The following is a 19,822-nucleotide window of genomic DNA, read 5'->3' as shown; positions in this document are numbered from 1 at the left end:
AATCTTTTTGACAGAACGAAGTCTACCGGGTCCGCTAGTTATTCATAAATAATACAGCCTTGCTGTACAAGATTCATAGAGTGCTTGATCGATTTTCATTGGGTTTGGTTTCCCTCATAACCTTCCCTCATATGTCATCTCTCACTCAACCATAGACTGTACCATACAGTTTTTTTGTCCTTCGAGCCGGATTCATACAGAGAATACAGCCTTGCTGTACAAGATTCATAGAGTGTTAGATCGACTTTCATTGGGTTTGGTTTCCCTCATAACCTTCCCTCACATGTCGTCTCTCACTCACACAGACTGTTCCATACAGTTTTTTTGGTCCTTCGAGCCGGATCAAGATAGGGATCCGTTACTTTATCATTGTAAAACTTGATTCATGTATGTATAGAATAATTGTGCTTGTCCTCAAAAAAAAAAACTGACTTCAATTTACTTCATGTAGTAATAGTATAAAAATATCGATTCAAAGAGATGATATATCAGTTCAAAGTATTTGATTCAATTAGATACGCGTTATTAGGGATGAATCAAAAACTAGTCCCTAGAGACTACTACTGAGACTCGTCGGGGAGCACGTTAAGCCGCCTGTCCCGGGTGTTATCATGTACACCTGATAGCGATTGTTACTCATAGTAGTAGGGAATAAATCTGCCAACCCGCAATGGAGCAGCGTGGTGGATTAAGCTCTGATCCTTTTCCTACATGGGGAAAGAGGCCTATGCCAAGGAGTACGATATTACAGGCTGAAGCGTCCTCCCTAGATCCTGCAAAAATTTATCTAGAACTAGGTGACAAGCACTTGCTTTCGAACAAATAAAGAATCGTTAAAATCGTCAAAATTAATAAAAGTAATGAGGTAACCCATACAAAAATACAGTCTATCAGGTAACCCATATAAAAAATACAGTCGAATTTAGAGCCTCCTCCTTTTTTGGGTTCAGCTAAAAATAAAATTGCTTAGTCGTGATATATTTGAAAATAGAATTGTGAATAAAATGTATAGGTATAGGTGATAAATAATTATCATAAGAAATTTTTGCGATAAGCGTCCTTCATAAAATAATTGTGGATGACATCATACAAAACATAGTAATTTATAAAGAATCTTGATTTGTAATGGAATTGATTATACGTTTTAGGTAAATATTTACTCAAGCTTACCAGCTAAAACCAGTTTTCGGGTGTTCCCCTAAAATATTACTTTTCAGTGTGAATCACTGCGTTTATGAAGGAACGCATGAAAAACTGCTATTACTGAAATTTATTGTTAAATATTTCGCTATGGGCATGAAATATCCTTGATTGTCTTTCGTTAACGTTAGGATAGCGTCTGTTTGATTCAACTTGTCATTTTTTTACCTTAAATATAAGCAATCTTTAACTATTGGTGGTAATTTTTCTGTATGTTGGGCAACTTTAAGCTTATTTTAATTATTTTTATTACACAAATTTAAAAATCGTACGAAGCACTACGTCTAAATAAAGATTAATTGCAGTGAATGTTATTGACTCAGTTTGAAATAAGATCAGGGGCCTGTGGGTAAAATTGGGGACATAATTAGCATTAGGTGTTCCAGATGTCTTATTTAATTAAAAATAAAGTGGCATTAAAAAGTACATTATTTTGTAAAGATTATGAAGAGTATGACAAAAGAGCTTAAATTTTTGTGAGATTTGACCTTTAGAATGTTGAGACTCCGTCAGACTGTTTTCTGACATACAGGGAACTGTTTTATGCGCAAGCGAGTCACACTTGAATAGTTTGCTGCCTGTATAGTATAAAATATTAGGCAAACAACGCTTAGCTAATTCCAACTCATTATCATTTGAATGATTCGCATGCTTGTGAAGAGTTCGTTACTGAATAGAGTATAAAATAATGATGGATGTAGGGATGTTTAGTAATAAATAAAACGATTGTCTATGTTTTCATGAAATATTTAAATTTTTACCAGAAATTACTAGTAAAGAAATCAGTCTCAAATTTCTTAGTGTAGCCACAGGCTGCTTCTGTAAATTCTTTCAGTACAAATGACTGTCTGTGCTCTGCCAGCTCTGGGTACTTTGAAAGAGCACTTTCGACTTTCTCCAGGTTTTCTCCTTGTAACTTCTCCTTGCTTCTGGCCAACACCCATGTGAATGCTGAAAATTTAGAGATTGAGCCTAGAGACATTTTTTTCCTTTAAGCGTTGTAGTCTCAGGAAGTAAGTATGTAACTGTTAAATATGTGTCTATTGTTTGTATTTGATGAACAGTAACCATTGTAACACAAGAATTCAAACAATTTGGAAATAAATATATATATTTACATTAGGTCACTTTGCTCGAGGCAATAATTTACTTAATGAGGTAGCAAGTTGCAGTAAACACCTAGCTCAAAATGTTGAGCAGCTTAACTGAAGAATTGTCTAAAACTTATAGAAGACAGGTAATACTGCTCAAGTAGTTCCTGTGGTGATAAAGTTAGCCAAAGCTCCTGATTGCGTTCCATATTCACAGTGATAGTAGGGCCAGCAATACGCTGACGATGCTTATTGATTATAGTGTTAGCTTTTAAAAATTAGACTCAGATTAACATCTGATCTATTTGATTTCAAAAATAATATACGTAGACTATTCTTACCATAGTGCGTTCTCAATTTTTTCTTCAAGGTCTTACAAGTGTACGCGATAGCATATCCATCGTAATCAGTTGACAGTATAAAAAATGGGAACTGTAGTACTTTATCTGAAAGTCATAAAGTAAGAAATTTTAATCATTTCGGATATTAATAGAAATACTATTGTTTTATCGGTTGATATCATTTCTTCGGTATTTGGGCCATCTTTATTGTATAATCTTTATAAAATATTGGTTTTCTCCATTTTCATGAGCTCGTCCAATCAGAAACAATATGGAACTATATTATTGTTGATTAAATATCATTTCAGCTTATCGCAGTCCACTGCTGGACATGGGCCTCCAAAGCTTGTGCCAAAAATGGTGTGAACTCATGTGTTTTGCCCATAGTCACCACGCTGGGCAGGCGGGTTGGTGGTCGCAGGGCTGTCTTACTGCTGATGATTGTTGGCTGCTAAACATCGTGATAAAACTTATAAAAGCAAAGTAATTGTTACAGGTCATTATTATAACGGGAGTAACTGCATAGGTGTCTGTGTTAATGATTATAAACCAAAATTTTTACCTCTTGTAGAGCAAAATCTAATTTCTCGCTCTATGTATATACCTATATACTATAATAGTTTTGAATTTTTATAATTTTACAAATTAAAATACTTTGTTTTGCGTTAAAAGTTATTTAATATATATTTATATTCAAATTATTGCGCAATGTTGCGCAGAATTACTGTAAAAAAATATTGTGTAAATAAGAATTGTCATATGAAAACAAAACAGATTAAATAATAGTCTACCTCCATCTTCATGGCTCACTATGAACTGAGCCTTATTACCAGCATCAAAAGTTGGGTCAACCCTTGCAAAGTATGATTTTTGCGTTCTATTTCCTTGATCAATATCAACATATGTCTCTCTCAAAGTATACCCAAGATTATCTTCTTGAAAGTCTAGTGACGCACAATCGTAGATACTTCGGCCATCACTAGCATAACTTGCTACGTTGTACCAGACTCCTGAAAACTAGAAGAAGAATCTACATTTGTATCTAAGATATTGAACCAAACCTCGTGCTTTCTCTTCCAAATGTAAGGCCCGTGAAAGAGACAGTATGAAACGAAAGTTATGTAGACATTGACGTATGTGGAAAGTCTTAAGAACCAAACGTCCAATTAAATTATCTTATCTTTTTACGTATACACCACAAGACTATGTAATATCCATATCGTAGAATTATCTTGTAAGTTTTTCATATCTATCTAGGAATTCAAGTTTAAAGTATGTTGAAAACAGCTTAGATACCTATATTATAATATTTTAAGATTAATAATTTCTAACTGAGGTAGGGCACAGCAGGAATTTCCTGCTCAAACTATGGAGCAGCCCGACTGGGGTAGTACCTCGACCTTACAGAACATCACAGCAAAATAATACTGTCTTCAAGCAGTATTGTGTTCCTGTTGGTGAGTAAGGTAACCAGAGTTCCTGGGGGGATTGGGGATTGGGTCGTCAACGCGCTTGCGATGCTTCTGGTGTTGCAGGTGTCTATAAGCTACGGTAATCGCTTACCATCAGGTGAGCCGTACGCTTGTTTGCCGACCTAGTGACATAAAAAAAAAACATTAATAATTGTGTTTGCAGGCAAACGAAAAAATACCGACCTCAATTATATCAACAAGTAATATAACGTAGGTTGACGAAAAAATACTCAAGCAAATCAAAGATTACTCCAAAAGTTGTAATCAGATCTCGATGAAATTTAAATGAGACCACATGATAAACATTAGCTTTCGATTTACTTAAAAATCATCAAAATCGGTACATCTAGTAGAAAGTTATGCGGATTTTCAAAAGTTTCCGTCGATTTCTCTGAGATCCCATCATCAGATCCTGGTTTCCTTATCATGGTACCACACCAGGAATATTCCCTTTTCAAAAGAATTATCAAAATCGGTTCATAAACGACGAAGTTATCCCCGAACATAGATTTATATATATATATATACAGGGTGGGGATGACAATACGACAATAACTTTGACATCGTATATGTAATGATATTCCAAGCCCACATACAAAAAATCAATAAAATACATCCAGTAGTTTAGTCAAAAAATATGATTTTTCATTTTTTAAAATTACTACGTGTTGTATAACATTAATAAACGGTCACCCGCAGGTTAACGACCCTTTGAGCGCGATCGGTACAAACATAATATTACGCGTACGCGTAATTTAAAAACGTGCAAAATTGTTATCTATTTTGGTAGGTCAGTGTTGTGTTAAGACATATTAAAAACATTTGTTAAATAGTTTTAATATTCAGTATGATTCTAATAATTTTCTTTTTATAATTTTTGTTTTTTAAAAATTTATTGTTTCTTTTAATGCTTTAAGAAACAATAAATTTTTTTAAATTCTGAAAATCTAAAATCTGCATCTAACATAGTTTTTGCAAGTAGGTAATATCACGGGGAGCACACATGGCATATCAACAATATTTAATAAATTTAAGTATTTCATTGACTATTTATTTCAAGATCAAAATATTCGCGAAACTTTTGCTCGAGCAGTCCAACAAATGCGATAAAGACAACAAATAACAATAACAACAATTATTAATAATAAAATACCACGTTATTACATTAAAATATTAAATCTTGCAACAGCTGAAAAAAACAATCAACGTGGCACGTGTGTTGCAATGACCCTGAGAACGTCTAACGGTGTAAAGGACAACTGGCTGTGCCAGGGCTGCTAGAAAAATTTGTCACACTCATACAAAATTTTCTGTGGTCATATTTTTTAACAAAAGAATTTGTTGGCTTAAAATTCGTATAATTTTCGTTTCTTCTTATTAATTGCTTGGCTAATAATGTGCCCTTCAGTGTATCATTGGATAAACTGTTTCTAAGTTTTGTTCTGATTAAATGAACTTCGTTGAATGCTCGTTCATATTATAGATTGCACTGTGATGTGGAAAAAATAATAAATTTAAAGCAAATTGAGGCAATATTTTATAATTTTCAAATTGTTTTTTATTTCAAAATGTATTTTTTTTCAAGTCGAAATTATTATCACAAAAGAAATTATAAGTTTCATTAGAAAGCAAACAAATACAGCCTTTATATGATTTTTCAGAGTCTTCATTCAAGTAAAAGATCTAGGCACGCGTTACGTAGTTGGGAAATTCAACGAAATTCATGTTTGCCGGTGGATGACATTTCTTTAATTATGAAATGCTTCCAGGTAATAGGAATATAAAAATCGTACATTTTGCGTACGATCTTAGTCTAGCGATCGTACATGAGTAAAAATGCAAAAAAAAATCGTATGAGTACGATTAAAATCGTACATCTGGCAGCCCTGGTGCGTAGGCTAGCGTAAACAAAACATGTTATAACATGTTTTTGGTTTTTTCCAGGCTCGCTGCGTACGCGACAAGCGGCCAGTAGTCTCTATGCCCTTTATTTAGATACTTGTGTTTCTCTTGGAAATACAGAAAAACTCTTGGAGTGAATTGTGCGATATTTAACGCTTTATTTTTATAGTTATAAGTACCTAGTTTAATAGTTATTATGTAAATTGTGCGATATTTAACGCTTTATTTTTATAGTGATAAGTACCTAGTTAATAGTTATTAAGTGAATTGTGCGACATTTAACGCTTTATTTTTATAGTGATAAGTACCTAGTTTAATAGTTATTGAGTGAATTGTGCGAAATTAGACGCTTAAGTATTAATATTAACAATAGTTTTTATTTTATTTACAATGCCACGCTATAATTACACAGCTTCGGAGTACGCTGACATGATTTTTGTTTACGGAGAATGTCACGGCAATGCTAATTTGGCAATAAAGAAGTACAGGGAGAGATATGGGAACACCCGTATTTGTCCAACCAATGGCCGCACTATTACAAATGCTTTCCAGAGGATACGGGAAAATCAATGCTTAATCCCGCATTTAGATACTGCTCCTCCACATGCAAGTCGATTGCAGGATGCTGAAATTTTAGATTATTTTTCAAATAACCCAACAACCAGTTTGCGTAAGGCAGCACGTCTCCATCGTGTGGATCATAAAACGATACATAATGTTTTAAAAAGTGACAAACTGAGGCCTTTTAGGTACAGTAAAGTGCATGCAATGTTGTCAAGGGACAAGCCCGTCAGAGATGCATTCTGCCGCTGGATGCTAAACAAAGTTTTTGATAACCCAAACTTCCTGTACAATGTGATGTGGACGGACGAGAGTACATTCACAAGGAATGGTTTATGGAACCGTCAAAACCTTCGATATTGGAAACACGTGAATCCACATCTAGCACGGGAGACGTCCCACCAATACAGGTTTACGGTAAATGTATGGGCGGGCATACATAGAAAAACCATAATTGGTCCTATTTTTATTGACGGCAGTTTAAATTCTGATAAGTTTCTGGAACTCCTAAACGGACCAGTTGCTGATTATATTGACGAGCTTAGTCTAGACGCTTACAGCCAGATGTGGTATCAGCTAGACGGAGCACCTGCTCATTCAGTTGTGTCTGCCAGGGAACGTTTATCGGAAATGTTCGGACAGCAGTGGATTGGCCGTCATGGACCATCAAGGTGGCCAGCGAGATCACCAGATCTCACGCCGATGGATTTCTTTTTGTGGGGTTTTATAAAAAACGATGTGTACTCAACAGAAGTAAATACAGTTGATGAGTTAAAAAATAGAATTATAAGAGCTTTTATTAAATTAAAAAACATGACCGCCAATGGCGAAATTATGTCAAAATTAATTAATAACATTGTAAGAAGATATAATTTGTGCATCAGTGTTCATGGCGGACATATCGAAAATTTGAAAATTTAGTACTATCACCGTTCAAACAACCCAAGTAGTAGTTCATTGTGGCACCGCGCGTCATAAAAGGTCAGTGAACCCATAGCTACACATGTTGTAATAAAATTTTATCATATTTTTCTTATTTAGTTTGTTTGAAAAAAATTTTTTTTTTATTTTGACCGTAGGACTTTTTTGATGGTTTTGAAATACTCCTATAAACTAGTATTACCGGTGTTATCAATTTTTGTCGTATTGTCATCCCCACTCTGTATATAAAGTAAATATAAAAACAAACATACTTAAATAAAAGTGCTATACAAGTCTGCATACGTTCAAGGATTCAGCACTTTTAGTTGCAAGTGGTAAAATTGAAATTTGCCCATAATTCGTTACATAAGTCAATCAGTTCAGCTTATAGTCCACTGCTGGACATAGGCCTCCCCAAGTTCACACCTGACATCCCGGTTTTCCGCAATCCTCATCGAGCCTAGATTGATTGATAAAGATTAAGATTGCCGTTGTAGGCTGGATGAGGATTTGTACACTGAAAGTATTTAATTCTTATCTGTCATTAGCTTATGACCCATTATTATTTCATCCTGCACCTTGACATGCACTAAGCTTACATGTACCAAAAATTCTCCCAAAAGATGCAACTATAATGACTGTGATTACATTTTATTTTACTTTATCTATACTTGTCAGTCTTTTTTTATTTTATCGTATTAGTGAAATTTGATACTCCCGCTAAAATAATCGTAAATATTATTTTTACGTTCAATGTTATTGATTTTTGTAGCTTGTGCAGAATTATGATTGCAGCCTTGGACGACCCAGTTAAATTTAATGTATAGCTGTCGCGATGCTAAAAAAAATTGACGGCTTCAAAATATCTAAGCCTGGCTGTCCAATAGGGAATTTATTTTAAAACATTCAGATTGATGGGATTGGCCATAACTAGGTCAGACTTGCATAGGATAGGTTAGCAGTGGTTATGCTGATTGTATAAGCTGGTACTCAATACACCATCTCCGTTTCTTATTTGTTCGTGTATCGTTCATAGATTATCAACACACTTTTAAATGGTGTATGAAGATAAAACCTAAATCACATTTAAAGTTAAATATCAAGATAGCAAGTATAAATACCAGATCCAGTTGCGTTTAATTTCGGAAGTAAAGGACAATGGCAGATTCCCTAACAAATTTTTGTTGGCATAAATTTCTAGCGTCTACTAATGAAAAATATGTAATAATATAGTGCTTAAATTCCTGATCACTTTTACCTAAAGAAGCACCGTCGAAAGAAGTAATGAATTGAAGATATTCCAGGTTGAACATTTAGAGGTTATGTTTCGACAACTTGTAGGTACCTAATCAAAAACTTAGTCAAATACATGTTAAATATAGTCCAAAACTACATTTTAAATAACTAGATAGATTGATTACAAAACCTTGTTAATAGGTATATTTAGACTTTTGACGCACTCCAAGAAAAATAAAGAAAATTATTTTTCTTAGACGCTTGTTTTAAACTTCAGGCCTAAAAATATTTCATTTTCGGGGATTTTTTTTGTTACCTGTCCTAAGGTATTTTCTACGTAGGTACATACAGCGTACGTATTTCGTACAGCGTTAGCTGTAGGTGATGTAAAATCGACGATCGACAAAGACGTTCATCTTCTTAAATCATGAGTGCTGTAGGTCAACAGATCTAATAAACCCAGCTCTTAGAATTTCTAGACCACCTTTAAGCTCCTGATTAGTTCTTTCTTTAATGATAATCACCATAGATAGATACTAGGACCATCCACTTATCGTGCCCTTTGCAGCATGGGATCATCTTTTTATCAGATAATCAGATGAGCAGCCTGCAAGGTCTTAACTAAATAAGAAACAGTTTACAATGGCACACAAAATGGTTGTTCCCTACAAAAATAGAAGGTGCGGCCTCTAGGTTAAAAAGCAGACTCTAGAAACCACTTAACTACAGCTGCGTGGGATAAAGACAGTAGTCCTCTACAGTCAGTTAAGAGTATCTGCTCATTTTTTCTAATAGAAGAATGTTTATAACATAAAACATCATTATTTTTTACTAACAACTAAAACAATACTCTACTATTCCTGCACGACCGAGTACATTATTTTTACATATATTTTATTATTAAGAGCTGGATTCTAGTCCTTCGCTCAATTAAGACAGTTATGATTTTCAAGTGTTGTCATGGCTGTCATATTATTTTACCATTGCCATACTCGAATTATTATTGTTTTCATGAAATAATTGGGCTTAGTAAATAAATAAATAACGCGTTATTCTTTGTAATAAAACAAGGTTTCGGATTAATACCATATAAATCGTTTAACGTGATGCAATATAATACATGTAAAGTGTATTATTTATTTAAAGGCAAAAAGTTCATGTATGTTACTGAGAGAAGATTTATTACCATGTGGCAACATTCAACGGAACTATCGCTAGGTACGTCATATTCCAATGACATGTCAAATCATTTTTACAATAGTCAAATGTTTTTTTCATTAAAAATGATATTTTTCCTAGACTTACACAGATCTTAAAAATATATTGAAAAAACGTAAGAAATTATTTTATTTACATTTGTCATTAAGACATTTATAGACGCTTAGGAATTCTATCAACAACTTTTTCGCCATTGTTCTTTGCGTGAGAGCGGAACAAACAAACAGATAGCTATGGCTTGTAGTACATCCAATAACGGTTACTGTACTGCTATTCATTTTCCTTAAAATCTCTCACGCACAGACATCTGCTAATATAATTTATTTATAAATAGATATTACTCTTTAATTATTAATTATTGTTATTTATTGTAAAAGCTTATCAGAAATTACTTCTTAATTTTTGCATTGCATTGCATACCACTAATTCGTACAAACAGAGCAGTAGCTTGTCACCTCTACTACGCATATTTTCATTTTTGTCTTTCTTTAATACATTTATTTACATCAATTTAGTTACAACATTATTATAAATTATTGAATGTAAAACTAACAACCATTCTCAAGTAACCTTTGAAAGACTAAGAAAAGAGTAACAAATAAAATGTACTTTATTTTCTAAAAACAGGATTTATACATTCTATTATGTAAACTACATTGTTTTTACTTTGACGATTTTGTCGATATATAATTGTGTTTGCTCGCAAACGAAAAAAAAACCGACTTCAATTACATCGACAAGTAATACAACGTAGATCGACGAAAAAATAGTCAAGCAACTACGCGTTATCAAAGATTACTCAAAAAGTAGTTATCAGATCTCGATAAAATTTATATGTGACCACATGATAAACATCAGCTTTCGATTAAATTAAAAATTATCAAAATCGGTACACCCAGTAAATAGTTATTACGGATTTTCGAGAGTTTCCCTCGATTTCTCTGGGATCCCATAATCAGATCCTGGTTTCTTTATCACGGTACCAAACTAAAAATATCTCCTTTCCAACAAAAAAAGAATTATCAAAATCGGTACATCCAGTAGAAAGTTATGTGGTATAATACAACGTAGGTCGACGAAAATAGCGTCAAGTAAAAACGCACTATTAGATATAACTCGAAAAGTACTTGTTAGATCTCAAATAAATTTAAATGGAACCAATTGGCACACACCACCTTTCGATTAAAACAAAATTTGTCGAAATCGGTCTACCCGGTCAAAAGTTCTGATGTAACACACAAAAAAAAAAAAAAATACAGTCGAATTGAGAACCTCCTCCTTTTTTGGAAGTCGGTTAAAAATATTGTTAAAATTGTCAAAAAACCACAATTACAAGTTCGCATCTTTTAAATTAAACCACGAAAACCTAAAACTTAATCGGTTATTTGTAAACTATTTAGAATGTTTATTGTGTCAGACGTCTATATGTTAATACGTGAAGCAAATATTGTACCCCTTGTGCGGACGGAGGAGTATGAAGTCTCGCACATATATATTTCACTAGCTGTGCACCGCGGTTTCTCCCGCGTTAATTTAAGGAAAGTATTTGCCTATAACCTTCATCACTATGTCTCTATATCTTCTAATGATTGTCCCATAAAAATTCAACACAATTATCTAAACAAAAAGAATTTGATCGCAAAAAATTGTCATATTTAATAAAAAAATGTTTGGGTATTTCATATCTATTTGGCCGTTAGGTACTCGGATACGGTAAACATGGTTTTTCCCGCGGAAAACCCCGATTTAGCAGAAATTTCGGGATAAAAAGGAGCCTATGTTTTGCCCCCCAAACTTTTTTGTCTTCTAATGACTATCTCATAAAAATTGAGAGACAGACATACGGAAAAATTAGAGACTACGGTACGGTACGTGAAATGATGATTATTATAATAATAGTAACTACGAAAAGAACGGATCGTCAGGGAATGTGTCGCAGTGTGGCATGCAAAACGTGCATTTCAAGACATGTGCAATAAATAGGTTTTGGTCCTAAATACAGCTCGACATTTCGAAATAGATAATATCGTGACTCTGCGACTTGTCAAATCAAAGGGTTTGACGGTGCACACAATTTTTCATGTAAAGCTACAACGTCAAGTTTGAATTTACCATCTAATGACCAGGAAATACAGGCACCACGCGTGCCCAAAGAAATTTGTTCGTATACTGGAGCTAGTAAAAACCTGTATTCTTTAATTAATTCCAAACACCTGTGTCTAATTATTTTATTAGGTATAGCTTCTGCGCGCGACTTCGTCCGCGGAGGCGCGCGCAATACTTGATCATTATTTTGCTGCGATGTTATTTTAAAACTTCGATATCTCCTGAGATACTCATTGAAATCGAATTATGTAAAAGGCTATTATGTTTTAAATTAAATACTTGTGATGAATAGCGTATTTATTTAGATAAGGATTAATATCATGTTTATAAAAACATCTTCGCAAATAATGCATTATTTAAGAACAAACTTGGTTAGTATAAAAAAGGTTATAGTGAACCAACCTTAAAAGATAGATATATGCTGTCGCGGACTTTTTTTTAGAACTTGTAAAGACGATCACTTCTGTCATACATGATTTTAACTGTTTTCACAGCGCACGCCGCGGAAGCTCTCAAAATGAAAAAAGAACCCCCGATTTTGAAACATTCGTCATTGGTGCTCCGCTCCTTTTGATCTTAGCGTGATGATATATAGCCTATAATCTTCCTCGATAAATGGGCTATCTAACGCAAAAATAATTTTTCAAATCGCACCAGTAGTTTCTGAGATTAATGCGTTCAAACAAACAAACAAACAAACTCTTCAACTTTATAATATTAGTATAGATATAGAGAAGAAGTGCAGTATGCAATTTTTTTTTAAAATTATACATAAAAAGCATTACACACACCACCATATATTTGACACACACACGCATATATACTCTTTTGTTTATTGATATATAGTTTTAAGTATAGTTTTTGAAAACAGAACCTTAATTATGGTCCAATTTCGATCACTAGGCGACTAGTTTTACAAAAACAACAACAGAAGCAACAGACAAAGAAATACCAAAATATGTGCATAATAGCCGAGATGTATAATATCCATTCAAGTACTTGTAAAATTATTTTAAGCGTATAAAAATAGTTAAGACTAACCTTTGTATAGTCGAGGTTCTCATGTATCTTCACATTTGGACATTCTCCGGGCAAAGTGAACTCCGCTCCGGACGCGTAATATATACAAAAACAAAATGTAAATAACGAGAACATTGTGGAAACGAGCAATCAGAGCAAACGTGTCGTTTCGAATGCTGGGGTCGCGTCCTACGCGATAATTATTATTAAATGATGACCGTCGGGGATATCGCCTCACTTTTAAATTGCTGCTAAATTGGTCGCAAAGGTTTCATACATGAACTTCATTCGATTGAGTTCTTTATAGATACTGCGTAATCGTTTTTATTATGTACTTAATGTAAATCTTTGTAAACATGCAAATTCTCGTCCATTTGATTTTACCCCAAAGTCAATGATTTAGGCAAGATATTGGTTAGCTCCTATTTATCTCCATATGAAGAATGAGGCCATTGCTCATCGACATTGGATCATCTCTTAGCTAAGTAAGCCAAATCATTGGGATACTTTGTAAGTTCTTTTCCCCTTGTTCCCCTTCAATCATTTCGTTTAAAAAAAATATTCCAATAATGCTAAGATGAACTATTTGTTATTAGCAATTAATTATTAATAATAATAATGCAATATAAAAGTTGCAAAGATTCTAAAAAACACCGGTATTCGTCTCACTCACGGGTTGTGCAAATACGACCTTATCCCGTCTCACTAATGACTATTTCTCAGTGGACAGAGAATTTGGGACTTCTTTGAATACTTTCTTCTCTAATTTCATCAGTCATCAGTTCGGCCTAGTACAGTCCACTGCTGGACATAGGCCTCCACAAGTTCGCACCAAAAATGGAGTGAACTCATGTGTTTTGCCCATAGTCACCACGCTGGGCAGGCGGGTTGGTGACCACAGGGCTGGCTTTGTCGCACCGAAGACACTGCTGCCCGTCTTCGGCCTGTGTATTTCAAAGCTACCAGTTGGATGGTTATCCCCCCATCGGTCGGCTTTTTAGATCCAAGGTGGTAGTGGAACTGTGTTATCCCTTAGTCGCCTCTTACGACACCCACGGGAAGAGGGGATGGCTATATTCTTAATGCCGTAACCACACAGCAGCATTCTTCTCTAATTTATAAACGCTTAACTCCTTTTTGTCTGCAAAAGTTATTTTAATTTCCTTAGGATTACCACTTTTACTGTTAATCTATTTAGACTGGGAAGAATTATAAGTAAGCATCATAAATACTCATTCAAAGATTATATATGTTACCGGCCAAACCCGATTTCAGGGCAAACTAGTTTTGCCTAGGCTAAACTAGTTCTTCCTATACGTGTTAGGATTAACTAGTATAGCCTAGGCAAAACTAGTTTGTCCTTAACCCGATAGAATAGACCAGTTTAGGCCAGGCCAAACTAGTTGATCCTGATATAAATACGCACACATTAGGATAAACTGGTATGCCCTAGTCTAAACAGTCTAAAAAAAATTCGGGACAGGATGTTAGCCGAAACATCAAAAAGAAAATATGCCAATATCACAAAAGAAATTATAAGCTTGTATTTATCTATATAAATAAAACAAAGATGAAAAGAGGATTAGTCTCTAAGCCCATTCTTCATACGGAAATGAATAGTAGGTGCCAGGTAGATCTGATCGATTTTCAGATACAACCAGATGGAAATTTTAAATTTATTATGGTTTACCAAGTCCATCTAACAAAGTTTGTTCTGCTTCGCGCTCTACAATGTAAGAGGGCGGCAGAGGTGGCTTACCATTTGAATGATATATTTCTAACTATAGGAGCGCCTTAAAGTTACTCCTTACTACATCAGCTATCTGCCAGTGATAGTCCCATTAAATTCGGTCCAGCCGTTTCCGAGATTAGCTGGAACAAACAGACAGAACGACAGACAAAAATGGTAAAAAATGTTATTTTGGTATATGTGTCGTGTATACATCCAAATGCATTTAATACAAAGCTGTTATTTTAATATTACAAACAGACACTGCAATTTTATTACATTTTAGAGAACTTTATTTTATATGCACTTCTCATGATAATGTAACGATTATAGATAATATAAGGCTTTGGTCGATACTGAACGTAGATTCTGTCCAGAAGAAACCATACCCAGCGAACTATAAATTACTATAAATTTATTAATGTCTTGTATGAGATACGCCGCCATCACACCCACACCAAAAAGGAAACGTTTACTTTGCGCAGTCGGAAACATCGGGTTTCAATGTAACAATAAATTTCATTATTTGTGACAAATTAATCAATCTTTATACACAAAATTTAAATTACTGTAACGCGATTGTAAGTATATTTATCTTATTAAAAACATACAAGGAAACTTGAGCTCTAAGATTGAATCTTTTGAATTAAAATTGTATATTTTTTACTTCCAGGCCTGTTTTTATTTGTGTTATTTTATCCGCGTTTCTCAGAACATAATCTTCCTGTTCAATAATAATTGTATCCCTGCAAAATGTGTTTTAATCATTTATGTTTACAAATGAAATGTAGCTGATAAGTCGTTTCCAGATAGCTGTTATAATTAAACAATATTATTGTTTTATTCTTAGTAACGTGACAATTTAATTAACTGATGATAACCTTTAAACCAAACAATCTTGAGCATTTACTGGTGATTCTCTGTCAAGCGACGAATACCAGAGTTGACAGTTATCATGTTACGTTTAATTTTTTTATTCTATTTTTTGTGTCCCGTGTTAGGTTATTTCACGTTACCGGGAAGATGTCCAGATAACGTCGCATTGCAAGAGGATTTTAGGCTAGCTGATGTATGTATTATTTATATGTATCTATTCAATTCCATAAAATTAGTAAGATTTCATTTATTTGTATTTATTTCTTAACTAGGCGTTTTGTATCGATCAAGTGTAAAAAACACTTGATTTGCTAATTTTAAATCATGGCATGATAATATAAATATATTGTGACTCCTTCGTGTTAGTCCCTAATGACTAAAGCTATGTTTAACATAATGTAATAAAGGAAAATCGTTTAATGTTTTACTTATTTTACGTTTTATCGATTACTAATAAACGAAGCCATTACTCTTTATATTTGGCGATACGTAGATACAATATATATAATTCATACGGCGTCTTAACACTTGGCCAAGCGTTATTGCTACGGCGTAGAGAAGTGTTTAATTTTTAAAATATATATATTTTTAATTTTTTTTTAACAATATGAAGTTGCATCAGTTGCAACAGGCGGCTTACCAGGCAACCTTTGGGCAAAGGACTAACATAGGGGGTGTGGGATGGAGCGCAAAAATTTTATGAAACCGGAATATATACATATAAAGACACATATAAATATATATCTATAAATAATCTTATTACATATTTAGGTTTATATACTGCTCTAAGTAGATATCAAAATTTTAAAATTTTCTTTATACAGCTACGTGTCAATAATACATTGGTTAAACTCTTACAGATATGCATAATAAGGACCTTTAAATAAAAAAAAAAAAAATACTTTTGCAATCTTTTTCGGTAATACATTTTGAGCTTTTGAGCAAAAAAAAAAACGTGCTAAAATTACAAAAATTCGTCGTTAATGCAAAGCGGATACAGTGTATAATACAGACATCGTAAATTATTTTCTTTTTTTAACTAATATGACACTAATTTCAGTTCTTCGGAAAATGGTATCAAGCCTACCACTATTCAAGCGATGGTCAGCAACTTAACAATTGTACCACGATCGAGCTGATGAACAGACCTTCTGGGATCTACCTTAACCAATCCAGAATAGATCTCGGTTTGTTCCATCGCTTCAGTGTCGGAAAATTGGACATACCATCGAAGACTGAAGATGCGTCAAAGCTTGATTTGATCTTTGCATTTAAGAATGCTCCAAGAAGATGTAAGAATTGTCAAAATAGTTATTAGATCACGATTTATGGCACTATGGTTTTAAAATGCAAGCAGGAACTTTCCTAATCACTAACTCCAAATTCAACCCCAAAGTAGTGAATTGTTCCATTTTGTTTATGGAGAGAAATAAAGTTTTCTTTTTACTATTATTTTTGCGTTTGACGACACGTTAGCACAATAGTCACAGCAGTGTCTTATGGCTATTGCGCTGGCAGTTGCGTGTTCGATCCCCTCACATGGTTCATACATTTGTATTGGCCATACAGATGTTTGTCGTGGTCTGGACTCTATGCTTGTGTTTACAGACTGCCGACACAGGAGTAATCCTAATGTAAGGCGTTTGTCTGTTGTTGAAAAAAAATTAGCCAATGTGATCACCTTTCTTGTGGTCACAACAATTAATTATTATTGACCAGCTCACGAAAAATGTTTGGCATCAAAGTAATCTTGATGTTTGTTTGGTTCTGGGCGTTTCATTACTATCTATGTATATACTATGTTTTATCAAATATTGTTACAGTGAAGACGAGAAAGTACCCATTCCGTATATTGGCAACTAACAACAACTACTATGCTACTGTCTACACATGTCAGTATAGTCAACTCATCGACAAACATTTTAGTAAGTAAACTACTGCTATAAAATAGCTTAGAGCTTAATAAAAAGAAAAAGTCAAAACTTAAAGTTACTATTACCATTTAAGTTCCAAATTTATTTTAATTTCAAGATCTGTATAATTTTCTTCACAAAAAAGCAAAGCCTAAACATAGCCTACTAAAATTGTAAGTGCGAAAGTTTTAGGAGGATGGATGGATGGGTGGATGTATATTTATTTTTAACGCAAAATAATACTACTGATTGTAATGAAGTGTTGGTAGATAGCTGGAAATTCTGAATAAAACGTAGGCTACTGTCTCGATATTCCCGCAGGGCCAGAAATTACGCAAATTAAATATCGAGACGCCGTTAGTAAATTATAATAGTTTCGTGTCTTTGCTTGCAAACGAAAAACAGTCGACTTAAATTTATTTCGGCAAGTAGTACAACGAATACCTAATTTGAAAAAAAAAGTGTTTGCGTGTGCAATTCACATACGGCAGAAGTAAAACTTCTGAAAAGTCGTAGAAAGGTAGACCGTCGCGGTTTGTTCTATCGACGATGATGACGGTCTCGTGAAAAAGGTCGCCAAACGCGTCGCTTACGCGTTTTGAGCAGTAATGAATTTCATATCATTCTCGCCTTTACTATACTACAAATGTATATTTATTTGTTAGTTTTTTTCGTGACGCACTTTCATTTCATCGAGTTTCAAATCAGTACAATTCTAAAGAAGTTTCAGTTCAATAATCATTTAAAAACGAATTATCAAGTATAATTTAAAGAGTACTCATCAAATCTTGCTCGAATTTAAATGGGTAGTGTAATTAAAGAATTATCAAAACTCGTACACTCAGTTTAAAGTTATGAGGACACACATGAATCTTCTGAAGTCGGTTAATGGTTAAAAATCAATAATGTTCTTTAAAACATTTCAGTTTACGTCTGGATTTTATCAAGAAATCCTACTCTTAATGCAGTATCAAAGGAATTGGCAATAAAACCTCTTCAGCAAATCGGCGTTGACGCAGCATTATTAGTGAAAGATGATAGAAACACTTGCACTCCTAAGTACTATGAAGATGTGCCGGTTGAACCGAAGACATTTAGGTTTCCAGTACCAATTTAGATTCTGATTTATATTTATCTATAAAAAAAAATTGTAACTGATATTGTAACAAATATAATTTTGACGAATTTCAAACAATTGATGATGTTAAAAACACGTGTAATATAACATAATTATTATCTATTAAATTTTTAAAATTAAATTCTTTATTTAATGTTTATTTTTATATGTAATGTGTAACCGATACATCTTAAGAACACAGGTTACAGGTTTTGCAATTTAAATATTGAGACATTAGCTTTCCACTAAATGATTTTGGCTGTTCCGTTTTCTAGCGTTCAAATATAACCTATATAACTCAGTGATAACATAAGAAAGCATTTTTAGAATCTCTCCGATTGTTTAAGTCCATTACAAATAAACAAAAAATCAAATAATTCCTTTTTATAACATTATAGCAAAGATTAATATTGCAAATAAATACTTGATCGAAAAAATTAAATTACCATATTTGTATTGGGAAAAGAAATCCTTCTGCTTTTGATTTCCAGTTTATACTGTCACACGAAAAGTCCTTGTCATTATTCAGTCTGAATAAGTCCAAGCGAGGATTAAGTGTAGTTATTTTTATTTTTAGTATTATAAAGATTGGCCATATGATGACTGAAACTAATTATTGTAATGCTGACGTTATATTTTTATGAACATTAACCTTATTTCCATGTTAATATGTCAATATTAGTAAACAAAAGTTCTATAAATATCATCCTTATTTGGGACTTCACGTGGTTCTCAGTGCTTTCTTACATAGTTCATTGAGGGTAAAAAGTAAGAGGGCAAAACACATGAGTTCACGTTATTTTTGGCGTAAACTTGTGGAGGCCTATGTCCAGCAGTGGACTGTATAGGCTGTAATGATGAATAAGTAAGAATAAGTGAAGCAATTTAAACCTATGTCAAAAACCTATAATATCACATAAATGTAGAGATTTTATATACTTGCTTTCAAAAACCCATCAAACCATCAATGAACTATCAAACTGACTTTTTTGTCTCTCAGATCAGACATATTTGTCTACATCGCTGTTAGTCACAATTTTATTGCTAGACTTCTAGATAATCGCGATTAAATTAATTACAGAAACAGCCATTGTTTAGGAATGTACATGGTTTGTACAA

The 19,822-nt window shown here is 33.6% G+C and overlaps 2 protein-coding genes across 2 annotated transcripts; one reads left to right on the top strand and one right to left on the bottom strand.

Moving 5' to 3' along the window:
* Positions 1-1,931: 1,931 nt before the first annotated feature.
* LOC123662408 (lopap-like) lies at positions 1,932-13,278 on the bottom strand. Its single transcript, XM_045597251.1, has 4 exons — positions 13,090-13,278; positions 3,424-3,649; positions 2,633-2,737; positions 1,932-2,151 (listed from the first exon to the last, which is right to left on the bottom strand). Exons 1-4 carry the CDS (start codon positions 13,201-13,203, stop codon positions 1,958-1,960), a joined length of 639 nt encoding a protein of 212 aa, XP_045453207.1. The 5' UTR covers positions 13,204-13,278; the 3' UTR covers positions 1,932-1,957.
* A 2,426-nt stretch (positions 13,279-15,704) lies between these two features.
* Positions 15,705-18,948, top strand: LOC123662409 (insecticyanin-A-like). Its single transcript, XM_045597252.1, has 4 exons — positions 15,705-15,866; positions 16,734-16,965; positions 17,497-17,598; positions 18,513-18,948. The coding sequence occupies exons 1-4, from the start codon at positions 15,753-15,755 to the stop codon at positions 18,701-18,703; spliced, it is 639 nt and encodes a 212-aa protein (XP_045453208.1). The 5' UTR covers positions 15,705-15,752; the 3' UTR covers positions 18,704-18,948.
* Positions 18,949-19,822: the final 874 nt, after the last annotated feature.

Source organism: Melitaea cinxia, chromosome 18 (assembly GCF_905220565.1).
Source record: "Melitaea cinxia chromosome 18, ilMelCinx1.1, whole genome shotgun sequence".
Classification (NCBI taxonomy): domain Eukaryota; kingdom Metazoa; phylum Arthropoda; class Insecta; order Lepidoptera; family Nymphalidae; genus Melitaea; species Melitaea cinxia.
This window is presented reverse-complemented; position numbering and strand designations above follow the sequence as displayed.

Excerpts from the sequence above, each read along its gene's own strand:
- LOC123662408 (XM_045597251.1), bottom strand. The coding sequence starts at position 13,203 with ATGTTCTCGTTATTTACATTTTGTTTTTGTATATATTACGCGTCCGGA. Across the intron at positions 3,650-13,089 it reads AGAACCTCGACTATACAAAG|TTTTCAGGAGTCTGGTACAA; the intron begins GTTAGTCTTAAC and ends TTCTTCTTCTAG. Across the intron at positions 2,152-2,632 it reads AAAATTGAGAACGCACTATG|CATTCACATGGGTGTTGGCC; the intron begins GTAAGAATAGTC and ends CTAAATTTTCAG.
- LOC123662409 (XM_045597252.1), top strand. The coding sequence starts at position 15,753 with ATGTTACGTTTAATTTTTTTATTCTATTTTTTGTGTCCCGTGTTAGGT. Across the intron at positions 16,966-17,496 it reads TAAGAATGCTCCAAGAAGAT|TGAAGACGAGAAAGTACCCA; the intron begins GTAAGAATTGTC and ends ATATTGTTACAG. Across the intron at positions 17,599-18,512 it reads ACTCATCGACAAACATTTTA|TTTACGTCTGGATTTTATCA; the intron begins GTAAGTAAACTA and ends AAAACATTTCAG.